The sequence below is a fragment of the Microtus ochrogaster genome, linkage group LG5 (assembly GCF_000317375.1).
Source record: "Microtus ochrogaster isolate Prairie Vole_2 linkage group LG5, MicOch1.0, whole genome shotgun sequence".
Lineage (NCBI taxonomy): Eukaryota > Metazoa > Chordata > Mammalia > Rodentia > Cricetidae > Microtus > Microtus ochrogaster.
In genome coordinates, this window is record NC_022031.1 from 58,860,874 (window position 1) to 58,882,969 (window position 22,096).

At 48.1% G+C, this 22,096-nt stretch overlaps 1 protein-coding gene across 1 annotated transcript in view; it reads left to right on the forward strand.

Moving 5' to 3' along the window:
* Chd7 (chromodomain helicase DNA binding protein 7) overlaps positions 1–22,096 on the forward strand; it is a 179,361-nt gene that overhangs the window by 46,043 nt on the left and 111,222 nt on the right. The window contains exon 2 of the mRNA XM_026786660.1: positions 16,351–18,164. Coding sequence (XP_026642461.1) covers positions 16,521–18,164 — 1,644 coding nt within the window. The 5' untranslated portion in view covers positions 16,351–16,520. The remainder of the gene's footprint in view (positions 1–16,350; positions 18,165–22,096) is intronic.

Below are 22,096 nucleotides of genomic sequence, written 5' to 3' on the forward strand. Positions count from 1 at the left end.
CATGGTCTCCACGGGTTCTAGGTACTGCTCGGCTCCCAGCCCCACCAGCTACATCTCCATGGTCTCCCCGGGTTCTAGGTACTGCCCTTCTCCCATCCCAACGAGCTGGGATATGGGATAAAGCTCTGTTTTCTCTTGATGACTGTTTTAAGCTCCTTTAAGTGTTGATGAGCTGTCACAATTGGACGACATTAATCTTTGAGAGGCAGTGATTTCATAAATGAACTTTGATATTTATAAACTTACCTTTTGACCACGGTCAATAAAAAGCAAAGCTGAGAAAATGCTGGTGTTAAATCATGGACCGGTGTTGGAAGGGGTCCGTGTCTGTTGGCCCTGTCATCTTGGCTGCAGCCTTGGGGCGGACTCAGGAACAATGGATATGATGTGCCGGGCACTGAATAACTTCCTGTTTGCCTGTCTCAAAGGCTAGAATCTCAAGTTCTGGTGAATTATTTCTTGAAGAGGACTATTTATCTTTTAAAGATTTGTTTTATGTGCTTGAGTGTTTTGTCTATGTGTATGTGTGTGTAGCATACATGTACCTAGTGCCTATATAAATCATCACAGGGTACCAGATCCCCTTAAACCCGACTTACAGGTAGTTGTGAGCCACCATATGGTGCTGGTTCTCTGCAAGATCATGACCGGCCACTCTTAACTGACAAGTCATCCCCCAGCACTGTGGACTGTGATTTTTCATTCTCTCAACAGGATGTTCATCCCCTGCCTTATCTTAGTCCCTGCCAGTAAGTGCTGAGGATAAAGCCTGGTAGGAGCTGCCCTACAGGGGGCTTCCACAGCCTGGGCTTCCCAGAACTGCCCTCCTTCCTCTCCATGGAGGGGACTGTGGGTTTCAGTACTCAGACCCTTCAAATGTGACCCCAGAAGCAGGCTTTAGGTTCCAGATGTGGGGAGTCACGCTGATGGTGGGCCCCGAGGGATGGGGATGTCAAGGGAACCGGTTAGGGTGTCCTGTGACAGTGAGGTTGTAGATGCTGATGTTAAGGGTGGCTCTGGGGATGGAATGTCCTGTTCTCTTGCTGAGAACTGTGCCTGTCACCTGCACAGTCAGGAGCTCTGAGGAACAAGGTGCCCCAAGGTCGCCCCTCAGACAACCACAGTGGATGGTAGACATTTGCGTATGTCTTACGGGGAGGTGTCCACAGTGGCTGACCCGTCTTCACAGAATTCCTGGTGACACCTACCTTCTTGGCTTATTCACGAAGGAAATTGTGGCGCTTACTTGTCAGTAAAATTATTTTTAGCCAGTTCATGGGAAATGGGAAAAAGATGTTTAGGATGTGGTCCTTGTTGGAACATTATGAAGTATGGGGTATGTGTTCCGAACCCTGACTTGTTCCTAACCCAAGGGCTGCAGCTGTGCGGGAAGGCTTGTGTTTCTGGTGACTGTGGAGGGAGGATAGTGCATTTACTCCGGAGAGAGTGCTTCAGCTGGCCCTATTGTCTCAGGACCCATAGACAAAGGAGGCCTGCAGATTCCTCTGCCAACAAGTATCCAAGGCCCTGCTTCCTTTCTCGTAGGTGCCTGAGGCAGGAAGGACTAGTTACATCAGAATTATTAGTAGTAGTTTAGTAATTTTACCTACTGGAGCTTCAGGGCTGGAGAAGGTGGCTCAGCAGTTAATAGTGCTTACTGTACTTGCAGGGGAATTAAACCCACATGGCAGCTAACAGTTTCCAGTTACAGGGGGTTCAGCATTCTCTCCTGACTGCCACAGACTTGCACACACAAGCACATAGTGTTTATACATATATTCTGTCTGTCTGTCTGTCTGTCTGTCTGTCTGTCTGTCTGTCTGTCTCTCTTTCACACACACACACACACACACCCCACAAACCAAGCAAACAAACCCCCCTATCTGAAGCTTCACTGAGCTGATGATATAATATGTATTTGGTATGCCCATATAGTCACTTTTTAAAAAATCAGTCTATCTATTGTTTCTTGAAGTTATTTCTTTTAAAAAGTGTTTAGCGGTGTCAATTTTAGAAGTTATCTCATTGACATCAGACTATTTCCATCACAGACTCTCTCGGGGCAGGTTAGCCGGGAGTGGCAGCACCCGCCTTTAATCCCAGAAATCCAGAAGCAGAGGCAGGTGGATCTTTTTGACTTTGAGGCCAGCCTGGTCTGTTAGCAAGTTCTAGGACAGCCAGGGCTACACAGCTAGACCCTGTTTCAAAAACAAACAAAATAACAGCCAAAAGAGCCAATCTGCATTAGCATCTTAAGAGTGAGGACCTGAGTTCAATTCCCGGCAACCACATGGTGGCTCACAACCATCTATAATGAGGTCTGGTGCCCTCTTCTGGCCTGCAGACATATACACAGACAGAATATTGTATACATAATAAATAAATAAATATTAAAAAAAAAGAGTGGTGCTTTTGACCGGATGTTGATAGCACACGCCTTTAATCCCAGCACTCTGGAGGCAGAGGCAGGTAGATCTCTGTGGATTCGAGGCCAGCCTGGTCTACAGAGTGAGTTCCGGTACAGCCAGGGCTACACAGAGAAACTCTGTCCTGGAAAAGGAAGAAGAAGAAGAAGGCGGCAGTGCTTTCTCTGCCTTCTGCCGGTAGGACACAGACCTGGTGACTGAGAGGCTGTGACAACGGATCAAGGCCACCCAGCCAGATTGCCACATTTCAGGTTAGGGATGCAGAGGGCAAGCACTGGGTGCTGTTGCAGAGGGGACCTGGTTTGGTTCCCAGCGGCCACCTTCCAGCTCACAACCATTTGCAACTGCAGTTGAGGGAGCAGTGAGGACCGCACACACATGGTGTGTACGTGTGTGTGCAGGTGGGACACCCAAGCACATAGAATACAAATACTTTTTTACTTTTCAGGTCAAAGCACGGAAGTGTTTGAGCATGCTGACTGCTGATTATGTACTGGGTTCTGCGTTAAGTGCTTTTCCACAGTCTGATCTGTTCTTCAGGAATTAGAGGTAGGCTGTTTAACAGCACTTTATAAACCAAAGAAGGTCCTGGAAGGGCAGGTCACATGCCTTCTGTGTGGCTCACAGTGTTCTGTCTCCTTTCCCTTCCTCTTTCACCTTTTTTTTCCCTCCCCTCCACAAAAATCTTTCAGCTCAAATGGGTATCAAACTCATGAATTTAGCTGAGGCTAGCCTCATGCCTGTCTTGAGTGCTGGGATTACAGACAGGTGCCACCAATACCTGGTCTACAGTCTCTTAAAACAGAGCCCACCTGCTTCTTTCCGAGTTCACCGTGCCAACCGTGTGTGACAGACTTCCAGTTGGTCCTCTTCTGCTTCGGGTCTTTTCTTCCCGTCCCTTCCCTTTGGTGGCTCCTGACCTCCTTTGGTGTCTGTACGGCCTGTGTTTGCATGTGTAACCAAACAATGTTTTTAGTACTTACCAAAAGCTGGGCATTGCCGTGTTTGCAAGTGAAAATGCTTCTTCTGAAGTAAATACTGTTGGTATTCCCACTTACACCGAGGCCCGTAGAGGGCAAAGAACCTGTTCCAGGGCTCTGGCTTTGGTGTGCACCCAACTCTTCTTCCCTTGGAGTCGACAAACACTAACTAGTTCTTGATCAACCCTCTCTTTTTTCCCAGCTGGTAGACGCGGTCTTTATTCTTCACTAGAACCTGAGCTGCTGCAGCCCCAACTGTGTGTTAACTGCCTGAGTAGTTACCAGTTCCCGGCATGGTTAGCGCACCGCGTGGTACCCATTTCCCTTCTCGGTGCTGTTGGAGCCTGCAGAACTCTTGGTCCTTGGGGTGGCGTCTGTCCTTGCTGTGTCCTCACCTGCATACCAGGACTGTTGGGTTTTTTTTTCTCCCCTCACCCGCGCGTTCTCTGACAGTCTCCCCTCCACCAAGACGGTGCCTTCTATCCGATGGTGAATGGCTTGCACAGTGTCTTCTGCTCGGCCTTCTCTGGTTAGCATTTTGCTTTCCCCTTACTCTGCCTCGGGAGAGCCACGTGAATTTGCCTTGTACCTCTCTTCCTGCCCACACAATCCTGCCTTTCTTCTGTGCTCCACAGTTCAGTGAGCGATGTTAACCATTCCCTCACCCAGACCAGAATCCCAGTCGTCCAGAAGCCAGGGAGTGTGGTTGGTGGCTGTCCTGTCTCCTCCTCAGTGCCAAGATCTTCCTGCTCCTGTCTTACACTAAATCCTACTTCCCTAATGTGTGCTCTACATTTTAGTACTGTGATACTTTCTGAAGTCTTGTCTTTCTACTACCATAGCCCAGGCCTTGGCAACGGCTTGAATTATTATAGGAAGGATTATAGGACCTTCATGATCTGGGACATTCTCTCCTACACACACACACACACACACACACACACACACCCTCCCTGATGTATGTGTGGACATTTGAGTGTGTTCTGTGCTCTTCAGCCACAGGGAAGAGTCTGGTGGCTTAGTTATCTTTTGGTGTTGAGCACTGACCCCTGAGCTTTGCACACTCTGAACACACACCTTTACCTCTCAGCTCTTGCCCATGAATCTTACACCATGATGAAAAACCTCTGTATTTCCTCCACTTAATTCAGTAGCACCAGGCACGTGACTGTTGAGCTCTGGCTGCAGCAAGTGTGACAGACAAACTTGAGTTTGTAAATTTCTCTTTACTATCTGGGGATGTAGCTCTGTTCGGTGCCTGAGAATGTGGGTAGAAGGTTGCTAGGTTCTTTGGCCCTGTTGGTAGGAAACAAACACCCAGCTATGCTTCCTGTCCTCCCTAGGTTTGGGAAGGGCCAGAGCAGGTGATTACACAAGCACGAGGTAGGGAGGTAGCAGAGCGTGCTGTTCTTCTGGATGGCACAGGATTAGCAGAAATAGCGATGTTGTAATTCCCGCTTCGGTTCATGCGCCTGCCTGTGTGAGGAAAGGCCCTGAGGAGCCAGTACAGCCCAGGCTGCTTCTGTGCTGGGAGAGGAGGTGCTGCTGCTTGTGCACCAAGACATTGTAAGATGGCTGATCCTGGCATGCCAGCCTTTCCTTCATGTGTCCATCTAATTGGACATATTTAGAGGCGCAGCAGGGAATATTGAAATGGTTCACAATGAAAGAAATATCAAAATATAGCCCTTAGTCAGAGCTTAACCTTGAAAAGGGGCGCATGTCCAAAGAACAATAGGAAGAATGGAAAGAATTCCATCACAGTTAAAGAAACAGACAACTTGCATTTGTTCTGCAGGTGCCCGATTCTGGCAGGTCATATTCTGTAATTACTAAATTTGCGTGTAGTGAGGACAAGTTATCTAGATTCTGGTCGTCCAGACAATTTCAAGTAAAGAAGCAGCACATAAAATTTTTTTCTAGATCTGGGCAGTGGTGGCGCACACCTTTAATCCCAGTAATTGGGAGGCAGAGACAGGCAGATCTCTGTGAGTTCAAGGCCAGTCTGGTCTACAGAGCTACAGAGTTCCTGGTCTAGCTCAGAGGGTACTAGAAAACTCGAACACCCCCCCCTTTTTTTTAAAAAAAAAAAAAAAACCAGACTAGAAGCTGTTTCACTACTTTAGGGTAGTGGAGTCTCAGGACAAACCAGGTCTACACAGAGAAGCCCTGTTTCAGAAAACAAAACAAAACAAACATGAAAATCTGAGATATGTTTGCATTTGCCACTGGTGTGGATTGGCCTGAAACCAAGTAAACAGTGAGAAATCTTTAGATAGATTCATTCCCCTTCCCCCACCCGTCTGTCTGTCTGAGACAGGTCTACTGCATAGACCTGACTGTTCTGGAACTCAGAGATCCTCTTTCCTCTACCTCCTTAGTGAGGATTAACCATCTGCCGCCATACCCAGCGGAACTCTTTAGAATCTTCGTGATGGTTTTTGTAGCAAAACCTCTTAAAATTACCTCTGAGAAACGGGCATGAGGTAGAGAATTCTCTCTGTTTGTAGATATGGTAGACACTGGGATAGGAACTTGGAGTGTGGCTAGGTAGGGTATGCTATAAATGTGGTTACTGAGGATAACAACCTAACATTTTAATACAAATCTTTTTTGGTTTTTCGAGACAGGGTTTCTCTGTGTAATAGCCCTGGCTGTTCTGGAACTAGCTCTTGTAGACCAGGCTGGCCTTGAACTCCCAGAGATCCGTCTGCCTCTGCCTCCTCTGCCTCACCACCGCCCATCTTTAATCCAGAAACTCAATGAGCAGCCTATGCAGATGGTTAAGTTTGATAAAATCTTAGAAATGGATGAGTGCAGCTGCCTGAGGTCTTAGTAGGTCTAAGTAGGTCTTAGTTCTTATTTTAAAGTCGGATAGGTGTCTGGTTCTTCATGTAATCTTCTGCTTAAACCGAGTTTAAAATAAACCAAGGAATCTTCCCAGCAGCCTTATAAATCAGTGCAGTTACTCTCCAGGTCTGGAGACAGCTCATCTGACCATATGAACCTTTCTTACCGTGAGGGTCTGTCCTTCCGTCTTGCCAACTTAAGCGGTACTTCAGAGTTAATCTGTGATCATTGGAGATGGAAGACTTCTTTTCGAACTGGAACCCAAGGTTTGCAGTACCAGCCTAGTTGCAGTAATCGTGCCCGCTCACACGGAAAGCGCAGAGTCAGAAGCGGGTTGGGAGGTGATTTTTCAGGGGGAATCAGGTTATTACAGTCAGCTTTTCAAAGTAACATGTTGATGTGGGAAAATAGTAACCGTTTGTTAGGAAATCCAACGTAATAAAAAGATTTAGCTTATGAGTAAATTTGCTTAGATATTAAAAGTGTCTTATCGAATTAATTTTTCTGCAACACAGAGCTGCCTGGGGAAGGTAACCTGCACGGTTCTGTGGAGTGAGAGAGAGCAGCTTATAGTTGAGCCTTGCCTGTAGATGCCGGAAAATATAAGGTTAAATATATGGAGCTTGTGGAGAAAAGCCTTTCTAATCACAAGCTAATGTGAGCAGAGCATTTAATTGGCCCAGAGACACGTCAGGGTGGCTTTAGCGGCATAAAACTGGCAGTTTTGATTATACTCGAAAATACTTGAATGTAGTAAATGTAGGCGTAAAGATGTTTTACAGCTATGTTAAAGTTTGAAATGATTTTGAAATAGTGGGTATGAAACTATTCGCTCCGCATTCTGGCCTAATTCCCTCTCACCTGTCAGCCCGATTTATTTGACATCGGAATCGAGTGACTCACTTATTGAGTGTGTAGCTATGTTTTCTGCTGTTCTTGCTGTGGATCTAACCTTTCCAGAGTACCTGCAGTTTTCTAAAGCACTTTCTCAGATGCTCTTCAGATGTCTCAACCACCTTTATGATTCTGTCTGTTGCCACACTGCTCGCTTCTCTGGAAATCTGTTCTTAAGTGATTCCCGAGTATTTCTCTTTTGTATTAGTCTGGTGCCTAAGGCATCAGCTAGTCCTGGAAGGGCTCCAGCTTGCTGAGGGGCCCCTGCTTTCTCTCCTATGGTACTTGCTTGTAAGTGTGTTCAAGTTTATTCACGACAGGCAAGGCCTTCTAGCAAATCTAGATCTAGCAAAGAGAATAACTTATTTTTATCCGTAGTGTTGCCTAAAGTTTTTTGTTTTTTGTTTTTTTTTTTAAACAGGGAAAAGAATGTTGCTAGTTATGCTGGAGAGATTTATGTAACTCAACACAAACTATAGTCACGTGAGAAAAGGAGACCTCGATGGAGAAAATGCCTCCGTAAGATCAGGCTGAGGGCCAGCCTGTAGGGCATGTTGTTAAGTAGTGGCTAATGGGCAAGGGCCCAGCCCGTAGTGGTGGGAGCTGCCTTTGGCCTGGTGGTCCAAGATTATATAAGAAAGCAGAGCTGAGCAGGCCATGTAGAGCAAGCCACTGAGCAGCACCCACCTCTGTGGGCTCTGCCTCAGCTCCTGCCTTTAAGTTCCTTCCCTTTGTGAGTTCCTGTCCTGACTTCCTGCAGTGATGGACCAAACTGTGTAAGTGTGAGTCAGATAACCCTCCCTAGCTTGCTCTTTAGTCCCTCGAAGTGGTTGAACACTGACTAAGACACCAGTATGTCACAACCCCCCTCTAATGACCCCCTGATTCCACCGTTCAAATCAGGAAGCATTGAGTACATTTTATATTTTTAAAAATTACTTTAGGTGTATGGGTATTTTGCTTGCATATGTCTGTGCACCATATGCGTGCATGGTGCCCACGGGGGTCAGAACAGGGTGTCAGATGTCCTGGACCTGGAGTTCTAGATTCTCGTAAGGCACCGTGTGGGTGCTGGGAATTGAAGTCAGGTCCTCTGGAAGAGCAGCCAGTGCCCTTAATGCTCACCCACCCATCTCTCCAACCCAAGTGGATACACTTTTAAACTCCCCCAGAAATCTGAAGAAAAAAAAAATGTATCTCCGCTTTCCAGAACTCTTTTCAGTGTAAAAGAATATAGGAAATGTCCATTGCAGTTGGCTGGCTCAGCTGCGGAAAATAATCCAAGAGCACACTCCCCATAGGAGCGCTCGGCTGCTCTTAGCATGTTGTCCCTTGTCCTGCCTGCCTCTGGTGTCCTCCAGGAGTCTGTGATGCCTGGGTACCTGGACAGAGGGTGGCCCCAGGGTATCTCTTCCCTGCTTCTTCTGCTTCACAGCCATTTGTTAGAAGGCTGAGCACTAAGATGGATGTGTGGAGGGAACTGGAGGCTCGAAATAGATAAAACGTAGAGAAATACTTTCTGATGTTAATTTGTTATTTTTATTTATTTTTTGTTTTATTTTGTTTTGTTTGTTTTTTGAGATGGGGGTTCTCCATGTAGCTTTGACTGTCATGGGACTCACTCTGTAGACCATGCTGACTTCAAACTCACAGAGATCCGCCTGCCTCTGCCTCCCAGGTGCCGGGATTAAAGGCGTGCACCACCATCATCTGTTTAGGAAGTTTTATAAAATTTTTATTAGTCTTGGGCAGGATGGTTAAGTCTGGAATTTTAATTTTTCTTCAACTTAAATATGATCCCCCCCTGCCCCAGACGGTTTCTTTGTATAGTCCTGGCTGTCCTAAAGTAGCTCCACAGAGCTAGGTCTACAGACCAGCCTGGCCTCCAACTCAGCTCCCAGAGATCCGCCTGCTCTGCCTCCCAAATGCTGGGATTAAAGGCTGCACCACTGCTGCCTGGCTTAAATATGTTAAAAAGTTTATGTATTTTTGAATCTGCCTCTATCTTCTGTATTAATTTACAATATAAAGTTAGTTAAAGTTACGTAGGATAACATTAAGATGTTATGAGATTAGATATATTTCTGTACGAGCATATAGTACAGCTGTGTGCATAGACGTGTACGCTCTCACTGCTCTCATGTGCCTGCTGCGATGGTCGACATTATTGGCGTGTGTGACAGGGCCGTGCGGAGTGGCATGCAGCATGCAGACCATGCTGAATTTGTCTTACTAGGTATGGTAGGAGACGAGCTGCCTCTGGGCTCAGGTCAGGCTGGTTCCTGCCTGCTCATGGTCTACCTTCAAGGAACTGGGTTCAGGGATGACAGTTGAGGCTGGGTTGCAGAGTGAAGGCCTTTCTCTGAAGGATGTAATTTTTGTTTTTTTTTTGTACCAGAGTGGCACAACTTGGGGATGGGGCAATATGATCGTTTTGATCATTTAGAAAAAAAATGCCCGGGCCCTCAGTTTCTGGAGTTGTTCGCCCAGTCCTGTTTGATTTGTCACCTTTAAAGCAAACACCAGTTCTCAGCTCGTGGGAGTGTGTGGGGGGGTCTCATCTGAAAGGCAGTTTAGACTATCCAGACATCTCAAGGTTATGTAGAAATAACCGAAAGGTTTCAGCAAGAACCTGTGAAATAGTACATTGTGTAATGTAGCACTAGACTATTGTTAACTGAATTTTCTTGCTTACCGAAATGGTCGCTAAGCAGATGGACATACCTTTAATGTAAACCACTCCTAGATGCCCTCTGCTTTTCAGTTTTGCCACCGAGGACTGGAGGAACTTTCTTTTGGATGAAGTCAGTATTGTTGGCCAGTTGCAGATGCCAGCAGGGCGGCCTTTTCCCCTTTAAATGCTTTGTCATTGTATGGCTTGCTTGGTTCCCTGAAACAAGTGTCCCTTGCTATTGTTTGTTCTCACTTGAAGTGGTCCTCCATCCTGACACAGAGGGAAAACTCCCGGTCTCAGAGCAGGGTGTCCCAACATTCCTATGCAGAACCCATCGCGGGGCTGGGGTGGCCTGAGACTCTATTTCTGCCTAGAGGTCCATGTTCCTGTCCTTAACACCCCTGCTCAAGTGTAAGTCTCCAGGAAGAGTCAGGGCATGGACAAAACACAACGCAGAGTGAGTGCGTGGTGCTTTGTAACCCTCAGCTAGGTGGGTCTCAGAACCAGCTCGAGGAGGAAGTCTGGAAACCACTTCAGACAGGTGTTAACAAGGACCTTAGATGAGAAAGAAGCCCGGCTGCCCTTGAGGGGGTGAGGAGGCCAGAGGAAAACAGGTTGCAGAGGGGTGGTTGTTAATCCTTCAGGGCTTGATGTACCTCAGAAGAGAGTGTTAGGGCAGAGGGAAAGGATTTTGGGGAGTTCAGAATGGAGGGGTACTCGGGCACCCGAGGACAGCATGCATCCAGCCACACTCAAACATTTATACAGGATCCTGAAAGCCAAGGGAACGCCCTTAAGGATTTCACGAGAAGCAAGAAATGACTCAATATCACTACAGAGGATTGGCAATGCCTGGGACTTGGCAGAACCAGGGCACCTTCCAATTTCATGTCTTTCACTAACCCCCAGTGGCCTGGGGAGGAGGAGGTGGTAGAGGAGGAGGAGGATGAAGAGGAAGGGGTGGTCCGGGTCCAGATGGATCTGAGACAGGGTGAGCGAGTTCAGAATATTTGAGGGGTTTTGCTGGAGCAGCAACCTGCCTGGGGACAGGGCCACATCTGTTTGGCTCAGCATTGTGTCTGCAGGGTGTCAGATGGCCCCCTGCGGTCTTACGTCATCACAATTGCTTATTGCCTGCTGAAAAAACTGAGAGCCCTCCGTGCAATCTCTGTTAAGCTTTAAAACTTACTTTATGGTTCCGGTGATCAAATCCAGGGCCATGTGCTTGCCAAGCAGACACGCTACTGTAAGGTGCATGACCAGTCCCATGGTTTTCATTCATTCATTCATTCATTCATTCATTCATTCATTCGGTGGTGTTTTTGAGACAGGGTCTCACTCTGTAGCACTGGCTTGGAATTTGTTATGTAGACCGGGCTGGTCTTGAACTCACAGTGATCCACCTGCCTCTGCCTCTTGAGTTCTGGGATTAAAGGTGTGAGTCACCACGCCCAGCTCCCGGTTTTAGTTTTGATACATCATTTGGACCAAGGCAGGCTTTCAGAAGGAACTCCTATCTTTCTAAACACTTTTCTTGTATAGTTAAGAATTATTCCTCTCACAGCTAAACGTCTCAAAAACAGAAATGTTAGAAAATAGAGAAAGGAGAGATTTTATAGGTTGAAAGTGTATTTAAAATGGATATTTGGAAAAAAAATCCACATCACAAAGGATGGTATTGGCGTTTGAAACAATACCAACCTTTGTGAGCAAGAATGGCTACTATTCAGTATGGCCTCTTTCTGGAAAGGGTCTTCAGGGAGAAATGAACGGCATTGCTGTCCCGGGCTTTCTGCACCGATGGAGGTGTTCCCTGTGTGCACTGTCTGATGAATGGCTCTTGAGCACCTGAATGCGGTTTGTAAGAGCAAGAACTGCATTTTTATTTATTTTTAGTTTTGATGATTTTAAATGGTAACATGGCCAGTAGCTGCTGGTGTAGACAGCGCGATCTTAGCACATCAGCAATGCCCAAGCAGATAAGGGAGGAAGAAAGTGTGGACTTGGCCAGAGAGTTCCGGAAGGGCACCACTTGGTCCAGCAGGCAGACCCGAAGCTGACTGGTGATGAACCGATGTTCTGATGTTGTTTGTAGGCACTTCCCGAGTCCTTCATCTGGATGCCTGTCAGCTGGATAGATGCCCTTCCCAACAGCAAGCATTGGCCCCACTGGACTTTCCTCTTTCCAAGTTGGCCGTTGGAGGCTGTGTTGGGGTCGGGAGATGGCCGCCTGTGGGCGCTGTCCAGGGTTCTCAGCAGAGAGCGCTTTGTCTTCTGTGTGTGCATCAATCATCACCACAGGGATTCTGTTCTCTTGGGGTGTGAGTGGCCTCTCTTTGGGCCGTGGTGAGGGTGCTGGTGTGCTGTGTGCCAGTTCACACCTCTGGAGACTGATGGCCGCTTCCCTCCGACTAGAATCTGCCGGTTCTTCTCAGGTCCTTCGGAGGCAGGGAAGTTGAAAGAACCACAAGTGAAATTAGCTGTAGCCAAGAAACCCTCGGTATCTCAGTGCATACCCTAGGTCTGCACACTTGCTAAGGTGTGCGGGACATTCCTGGAAGAGTTCTGCCATCTACGTGGTTGAACTAGAGGAATGGTTTGCGTCTGACAGGTGTTTGGAATTCGCCTGTTTATGACAAGAACTCTGCAGCTCCGTGGTGCTATAGTAAAACTCAGGTGTACAGAAGGGTGGTGGTGGCGCACGCCTTTAATCCCAGCACGTAGAAGGCAGAGGCAGGAGGATCTCTGTGAGCTTTGAGTCCAACCTGGTCTTTAGAGCTAGTTCCAGGACTGTTATACAGAGAAACCCTGCCTTGAAAAACAAAACAAAACGAAAAACCCAAACAAAAAACTCAAATGCACAAATGCTGTTGTGCGTTCAGAATCATGGGGTAAATAGGAGATGGTTAAGTTTGAGGTTGGCAAGTCTCCACATTAAGTAAACAGTGTGACACTGGATAATAAAAACTAACATATTATGAAATATTCTTAAATATTTATAACTTCTCGTTGACCTCTTGTGTATCTGTTGCTTGTAATGCTGATTTTTTATTTTCAATTTAAAAAATTTTTAAGAATTGAGTCCATGGTTTTATATGTGCTAGGCAATCATTGAGCCATATCCTTGGCTCATCAAGCACTGAGCTACATCCTCAGCTCATTGCTGGTTCCTTGTCCTTGTGCTGTTTACTTGTTTTGCTGTGCATGTTTATTCCCAGGGAAATGACCAGCAGTCCCTGCTTGGTTCTCTTGCGTGCTTGTTCTGGAAACTGTCTTAGAAGGGATTGAATTTACTTCTCTTTGAAGAAGCATTGTTTTATGCCCCCCGAATAAAGGAGGCCCAAGACTGGCTTCCGTGTTCTGCCATCTTAGCCAGGCGTCACTTTCCATTGGGGGAACTGTTTGTAAGACATTTAGTCCGTTAACGCATAAAAGGGTTTTTCCTCTGTGAAGAGGAGCTTGGGGCAGGAGGCCCCAAAGTGCTCACCAGCTCAGAACTGCTTCTAGCTGGTATTGTGGTGTGCTTCTGCCCGTGCTGATAGTTCTCTTAGGTGACAGTTTTGCACCCCTTTGCTCACTTCCAAACGCATATGTCTTGCGAACGCTCCTTCAGTTCACACCAGGTTTCATAAGGGTTAAGTGGAAATTATGAAAATGCTTTTCACTCTCTTTCTGGCCACTTTTTAAATACATAGCTCCTAGAAAGTGAACGCCTTTTTCTGATTGTGATTCAGGAGTGGCCCACTTGACTTGACAGTAGTGTGCAGCCGTAGGCAATGCGGACATTGAGTGTGCAGAAGGATGAAACCTTCACAATGGAGTTCTATTTTAAATATTTTATAAAGCCAGAATATCATATACTGCAGCTGCAACCTGGGCATTCAGATGGTCTTAATCCAATAAAAAGGCAACCAAAATCAATGAATTAGGTTAGCTCAGGTCAAAAGTATGGAGCATAGTTACCAGGTGATTCCTGGCACCGTTGCCAGTTGGTCCTAGGGGTCAGCAGAGGAGCGAGGTGGTGATGCTAGCCATCACCAATGGTAGACTGCAGAGCCACAGGTTTTCAACTCCTCTGCCGGGGGCACACCTGAGTGTGGTCACAGCTGCACCGGGTGACATGCTTACTTGATACCATTTAATGCTGGCATTTTTCATGCCTCCGGGAGTGGATTCTTAATGGGAATGAGTAGGGAACCGGAAGGAGGGGAACAAAGCCAAGTGTCTGGTATAATTACTCTCAGTGAGGCCCTGTTTTGTCTCATGCCTGCACAACTTCCTTTCCCTTCTGCTGGACCCGTTAGCTGGTGAAATGCAATTGCCAGCTCCACTGTAGCTGCTCCACGCTGGCTCTGGATGCCCCAGGCTCCGTGGTCCTGCAGGAGGGAGGGCACCAGGGGGCCTCTGTGGTCCCTTCCCCCAGCACGGGGGGGGGCAGGATCTTCCCAGGCTGTGGTGGGCCCCAGCCAAGGAAGCTGTTGGGGCATGAAGCAAGGTCTTCCAGAACATATAAGCCATACTACTTTCCTTAAGCTGGTGCATGACAGGCTTAAGATGTTTCCGAGTTCACGGTACCTATTTATTTCCTGGAAAGTTAAGAGCGAGACTTGACGAAGTGAAGACTGACTTTTTAAGCTTTTTTAGGTTAGGCACAAGTTTAGTTTATCGTTCTTTGTTGCATTTGGCACTGGAGATTTCCACTACGGGGCTCTGGATTTTCAGCCGTTCTCTGGCAGAGCAGCACACTTCCGTCAGAACGGCTTTCACGTGTGCCCGGTTCTCCCGTCTGACCTCTGCATTTGGAGAAAGTCGATCAGAAAGCTGACGGCAGTTAGTGGCAGAGTGAGGAGACCTTTGCCGTTGGCTGGCAGCTGTCATCTGAAAGCCCCAGACCCGGAGACCCTCTCAGGTGTCATGTCTGACAGTGAGCAGGAATGTTGTTTACATTTTCATAGGCAGAGCTCCCTCCGTGGTAGGAATACGTTAGAGCAGGGCAGGTGGAGCGGATGGCATCTGTCTCACTGGGTGGCTCCTCAGCAGAGTTGCTCATTTCCATACCCTCGCAGAAGTGCGCAGCAGAATCCATGACCGAGTTTGCCCAGGGCATCGCCAGAACGTCTTCACCGTGTGTGCTTCCGTGCCCCAAGTGGGTCAGTATCACACAGTGCCTGGTGTGCTTGTAAGAGGAAATTAATGGGTTAAATTCCAAAGATGTCTAAGATTTCGGGCATTTTTCTTATGTGAGCTCATTCTTTATTATGTTGTTGACTGAACAAGCAGTGGACAAAAGCACTTGTCTGTTTTGCTTGGTGAAGCATTCTTTAGATGAAATTGGCTATTTTTATCTGACCCCAAACCTATCAGAAAGAGTTTACAGAGAAGTCAGAGCACCTTCAATATATATATATATATCTCCCTCCTATGCTAACAGTCTAGCTACACTGCTTCAGCTCTACTTCTAGACTGCTTGCCTAGGAGGTAGAGGCACGCGCCAGCTAGCCACACTCCCTCCTGCTGTGTCCTGCTTTGTCCTATAACAGTTTGAAAAGGTCTGGTGGATATTTTTAACTTGATTCTGTTAAAGTAACATCCAGTTTTGACTAGTTTCTGAAGAGACCTCTGTCTCTACCAACAAGAATAGTCACCGGCCGTCCGCTAGTTTCCCTGAGCGGTCACTTGGGGTCCTTATCCCTCAGCAGAGCCGGCGGTGGGGCATAATGAAGCCGGTGTCTGGACCCTGCCACCGTCCGCCCTGGAACGCGGTGGGCCCGGAGCCATGCGTCAGATCGTTCCTCGTGGAGAATGAAAGCTCTTCTTTTAGTCTGCCTCTGAATCCTGCCTATTCCTGCTATTAACATAATGAAATTATGAATTTATTGTGCTGTTCCCAAGCCTGCTTTTCAGCCTCATTATGGGCGCTTTCTTGTCGGAGGCCCGTGTTGCCGCCGCGCAGTTGTATGTGGGCTGTAAATATCTAATTTGTACAAAATGACTGATTTTGGTATTTGTGTAATCCTCCAGTCAATTTCACTAAGTTGGGCTTTTCGCGGTCCTTGGTGCTGTGCTCATCTGATTACCCTGATGCTCAGGGGAGTGGGGTTAAGGGCGCCTGTTGGTAACCAGAGCATTTCCAGGGCTTTGGTTCAGCAGATGGGTTGCTTGGCTATATTCATACATCTGCCTGCCTGCCTGCCTGCTGTGGCAGCTGCTGCTGCTCCATGTTGTGTTCTTTTGTTCCGTTCCATCCAAGAGCGCAATGTGAGGAAGTGTAGTGAATGGATTAATTTAAGGTTAAGGTTAGTGTTTTGCTGGCTTTCTACGTAACCGATCATAATGCGTCGGGGAGAAGCTAATGAGTTTCCCTTAGAGTGAGCTAGATTTGTAAAATACAGCTCAGCAAGGGGCCTAGATCAGTATTGTTGATGGAAGCTAAATTCAAATGTGTAGAATACTGGCAGTTTTTATCACTGGTTCCTAATTCTTTGTTTTCTTTTTCTCTTCCTTCCTACCCACCGCTCCCTTCCAGGACCTGTATCCAGACTTCGCCCGACACTGCAGGGTCCAAGAGAATTAAAGAAATGTAGAATGAAATGAAGAAGATTAGTCAAGGGTTGTAGGCTTTGACGACAAGCCCCTCAGTGAGGAAGCACAGACAAGCTCCCGAGCTGTGTTTGCAGGAGCGTGTGTTGGAAGAAGATGGCGGATCCAGGAATGATGAGTCTCTTTGGCGAGGATGGGAATATATTCAGTGAGGGCCTCGAAGGCCTTGGGGAATGTGGCTACCCTGAAAACCCAGTGAACCCCATGGGTCAGCAGATACCCATGGAACAAGGCTTCCCCTCCTTACAGCCACCCCTTCATCATCCTTCCACCAATCAGAATCAAACCAAGTTGACCCATTTTGATCACTATAATCAGTACGAACAGAAGATGCATCTGATGGATCAGCCTAGCAGAATGATGGGCAGCGCCCCTGGGAACGGGCTGGCATCCCCACACTCGCAATTCCACACCCCCCCTGTTCCCCAGGTGCCACACGGAGGCAGCGGCGGCAGTCAGATGGGAGTCTACCCCGGCATGCAGAGCGAAAGGCATGGGCAGTCTTTTGTGGACAGTGGCTCCATGTGGGGCCCGCGGGCCGTCCAGGTACCAGACCAGATCCGAGCCCCCTACCAGCAGCAGCAACCGCAGCCAGCTCCGTCGGGGCCGCCGGCACAGGGCCACCCCCAGCACATGCCGCCGATGGGCAGCTACATGGCACGCGGGGATTTTTCCATGCAGCAGCATGGCCAGCCGCAGCAGAGGATGGGCCAGTTTCCCCAAGGTCAAGAGGGCCTCAGCCAGGGAAATCCTTTCATTGCCACCTCAGGACCCGGCCACTTGTCGCACCTGCCCCAGCAGAGCCCCAGCATGGCCCCTTCCCTGCGTCACCCGGTGCAACAGTTTCACCACCACCCCCCTACTGCTCTCCACGGGGAGTCCGTGGCCCACAGTCCCAGATTCTCCCCAAATCCTCCTCAACAAGGGGCCGTCCGGCCGCAAACCCTTAACTTTAGTTCTCGGAGCCAGACGGTCCCCTCCCCTACTGTAAACAACTCAGGGCAGTACTCTCGATACCCTTACAGTAACCTAAATCAGGGATTAGTTAACAGTACAGGGATGAATCAGAACTTAGGCCTTACAAACAGTTCTCCAATGAATCAGTCCGTACCAAGATACCCCAACGCTGTAGGATTCCCGTCAAGCAGTGGTCAAGGACTAAGGCACCAGCAGCCCATCCACGCCAGTGGCTCACTTAACCAAATGAACACACAAACTATGCATCCTTCACAGCCTCAGGGAACTTATGCCTCTCCACCTCCCATGTCACCCATGAAAGCAATGAGTAATCCAGCAGGCACGCCTCCTCCGCAAGTCAGGCCCGGAAGTGCTGGGATGCCCATGGAAGTTGGCAGTTATCCAAATTTACCCCACCCTCAGCCATCTCACCAGCCCCCTGGTGCCATGGGACTCGGACAGAGGAATATAGGCCCCAGAAACATGCAGCAGCCTCGTCCATTCATGGGCATGTCCTCGGCACCGAGGGAGTTGACCGGGCACATGAGACCAAACGGTTGTCCTGGTGTTGGCCTTGCAGATCCACAAGCCATCCAGGAGCGACTGATCCCCGGCCCACAGCATCCTGGTCAACAGCCATCTTTTCAGCAGCTGCCAACCTGCCCTCCACTCCAGCCCCACCCAGGCTTACATCAGTCTTCCCCGCCACACCCTCATCACCAGCCTTGGGCACAACTCCACCCGTCACCCCAGAGTACCCCGCAGAAAGTGCCTGTGCATCAGGTAAGGAGGCGCCGCGGGGCCGCCTGCACTGCGGTGTGAGAGCCAGCATGGCCGCCTTGTCCGATTAGCATCGTGAAAACAGTTTCCTGGCGAACACCTTGAGATTTTAGCCTGTAGGTTGTCTCCACCCGCTTGATGGCCTTTATTTACTTATTTACTAACTCTCTGGCTCATTCGTTCAAGAATTCCTTAATCCCTGTGTCCTGGGAATTGTAGTAGGTGTAATGATGCTGTTGACTGAGACTAGGCTCACTCATCAGAAAAAGGTGTTTTCTTCTTTTTTTTTTTGTTACCATCTCTCTCCTCCTCCTTTCCCTGTCTGAAAAATACAGTGAGACTTGGTTTCCAGCAGAAGTTTGTGCGTTAACATCCCTTACTTCCTTTCGTTTACCTTCAGTGGGAAGCTGTGGAATCCGTGAGTTTACCAACTGTAGAGAGTGTGAATTTGCGTTGTAGGAAAGGGCAGCGATTGGTGGAGAGGAGTTGGTTTGAGGTTAGTGCGCCAGCACTGAAGGAGCACAGTTATCTTCCCCAGTTTATATTTACAAAGACGTTTTTCCTCCTTTCTGTATTTTGGTCTTCGTGACCTTGGTCTGTGGAAAGCAGTGTTCCTGAACAGGTTTTTCTGAGTGCATGTTCATCCCCCAGGTCTGCAGGTCTTCATGGGTGGGGGCACAGTGGGCAACTTCAGAGCCGTAGGGCACACTGCTTCTTCCGGGTGGACTTAGCCATTGGAGAACAGGGCCTGTGTGTGACCATACAAAACAGTGAAAGAGGGCCGGGCGGTGGTGGCGCACGCCTGTAATCCCAGCACTCGGGAGGCAGAGGCAGGCAGATCTCTGTGAGTTCGAGACCAGCCTGGTCTACAAAGGGAGTTCCAGGACAGGCTCCAAAACCACAGAGAAACCCTGTCTCAAAAAAACCAAAAAAAAAAAAAAAAAAAACCAGTGAAAGACCGTGGGTGCTTGTGTGACAGCTGTCCTGGAAGAGGAAATTCCTGCAAAGGAAGGCTGCTTGGAATTCCAGTCAAACGTACCTTAGGGAAGTGATCCCTGAAGACGCTTGATGCACTTTTAAGGTGATTCCTCAAACGTGCACCTGGAGTTGAGCTTCCTGCATGGGGAAACAGGTCACTGGGAAGGTTCTGGCTAGGGAGAGCTGTTGGGATCTTGCATTCTGTTTTAAGGAACTGAGCTGAAAGGGGGACTTAGAAGTGGTGATCGTGCCGTCATAGGTCAGATGGGTGGCAACGGGAAAAGGACCCGGCTGTCCAGGATTGCAGAGACAGATGGGAGCAGAACAGATCGAAGCTGTGTGAAGTCAAGGGGCCGCCCTCATGGCAGATTCAGCACAGAGGCCAGCAGAGTGATGCTGAGGCTCCAGCTGGCCCTGGCTGCCAGAGGGAAGGGACAGTTGCTCCAGTCTGGTACATCCAGGGTCTCAGGAGCAGTGCAGAGGTGGCCCGGCTTACACATCTGGTGTGCAGGGCACAGCAGACTTCCCCTGAGAAGGGATGGTCAGCTCTCTGAAGAGGGATTCTGGAGTCTGTCCCCACTGTTGCCTCCAGGGTGTTCAGAGGATGGTAGGAAACAGCCCACTGAACAGCTGCCATCAGAGCCCAAGGTCCTGGTGAGGAACCAGCTCCAGGGCCAGCACTCAGGTTTCCTTCCTGTCTGCTCAGGGTCAAACACTCCACGGTGCTGTTCTTAGGTGAGTCAACCTGGGTACCTCCAAGGCAGAAAAGCACGTGACAGCTTTGGGGAAGGAGTTTTAATCCCCGGAAGTGGAAGCGTTTTTAATAAAGAAGGGATCTTGACAGCTGGTTTCTGACTCCTCTCCCCAGCAGCTGGAAGATGAGCACAGTTTGTAGGGGCTTCCTGAGGAGACTGTAGTGGTCCCCAGATGAAGTTGCTCTTTTCCCGTTTTCAGGGTTTCAAGAGAACAGTATCCTCCAGCTTCTGAGCTGGAGGCCAGTGCAGGGTGCTATAGTCTGGGGACCCAAAGGGCAGTGCTCTCTAAGTGGGCATCTCAAAAGACAAACTCAACACTTTGCAAGGTCTTAGACATGGGGACGTTTGAGCTGTGTTCCTTTGCATGTTCAGTTTTGTTTGTATTTTTCTTGGTATTTACTTTCTGATTTCTGCTTAACTTCGGATCCTCTTCAGACCCTGGGGCAGTCAGTAGTTTTGAAATGAAGTCAGAAGGGCATTAGAATCTCCATGTTTCCCCTTGCAGCTTGGTGATATTGGACAAGTAACTTAACCTCCCCAAACTTGATAGTTCAGTGACACAAGACAAATGGTCTCAGTCCCAAATGTTAGGATCAGGAGGGGGGTGACAAACACCTCGACTGTGTTTATGGAGGCCCACGACAGTCTGTGCTCCTCTAGGCTGTCGTTATGACAACCTCTGGCCTCAGCTTCTTTTTATGATTGTGATTGTATGCTTGGATAAAATGTAAAGTTAATTTCATCTTAAAGAAACTGATTATGAACAATGACATTTCACCTAAGCCATAAAATAGTATACTTCTATAATAAGGAATAAACAAAGGAAAATGTAGGATCAAAAGGTTTATTGATTGAAAATGTGCAAAGCTACATTATTGTGCATGGACGTATTCGTTAATGGAAGCGTGGTAAGATTTGTAGGGAAATGGAAACTATAGCTTGTAGTTCATTTTCAGTAGCTCATGCAATGGTTCTGAAGCCTTTTCAGATTCCTGAATATCCATAAAAATGACTGGGAATGTAAACACCACAGAATTTACATCGTGTGGGTTATTTGTATTGCTGTGTACTTACTGTCTTAGAAATTCAAACTCGAGTTCAAAGTTTGAACAGATGCTTGGTATGTGCAAGTCCCTGGGTTGACATCCCCACCACCATCCCTGTGCAAATCGTGGTCCTGAAACAGTTGGTCCACTGCCTGTTTGCATGGAGACAAAGCAAAAACTTAGTGTCCTGTAAAATTGTGCTGCTATCAGGGACCCTCCAGGAGGACAGTACAGGGTTGGAACCTGAGCTCTTGGTAATAGGGCCACAAATTTTTATATCCCTGCCTTGGGCAACTTCCTTAGCCTCAGGGCCTTGATTTCATTATCTAAAGAGAGGGGGGTCTCTCTACTGCGTTGTTAGCAGTAACGTCTTATAAACTCACAGTGGGAACTCAGACAGTACTCTGTTGTGTAGAAAGTGTTCAGGGTTACCTGTTACCACAGAGAGCTTCACTCCTTTCAATGGCAAACATTGTTGCTGTGCCTTGACTTCTCCTTGCTTTCAGGGAACATTTCTCTAGAAATGGAGGGACCCACTGTTCTTCTGGTTGAGGGAGAGGAAACAGCCTTGCTTTTAGGGAAAGAGCCCAATGAAGATACTTCACGAAAAGGCTAGAGAGCCATCCTTGGGGTGTCTAGGGGGAAGTACCGGTCCTTGTGGAGATGTGGAGGATCAATGTGACCTGAGGGGAGGATGGATAGAGGGTGAGGGAGACAGTTTAAGGCATAGAAAGCTGTGAGTACAAATCGGCAGAACGGCACAGGCCTTGCACAGCTCACGTGCCGACGTGTAGCATTGAGGCATACGACACACACTTTGTATTTTTGGGAGGTTCACAGAGTGGGTATAGCACAGGAGACCGTGAAGAGAGTGGGGAGGGTAATCAGAATAGACACCAATCCATACACTGTGCACTGGAATAACACGGAGTTCCTCTGAGGAGCTTATCTAAGTGGAGTCCCTCAGGTTCTAGGCAAGTCCCAAGTTTCTGAACGATTTCTGCCGCACCGCCCCAGAAAATCGTTTCTTGTTCTCCCAGGTGGAAAGTTCTGGTGGCGTTTAGGATCTGAAACATTGTGTTCTAGGATCTGAAACATTGTGTTCTAGGATCTGAAACATTGTGTTCTAGGATCTGAAACATTGTGTTCTAGGATC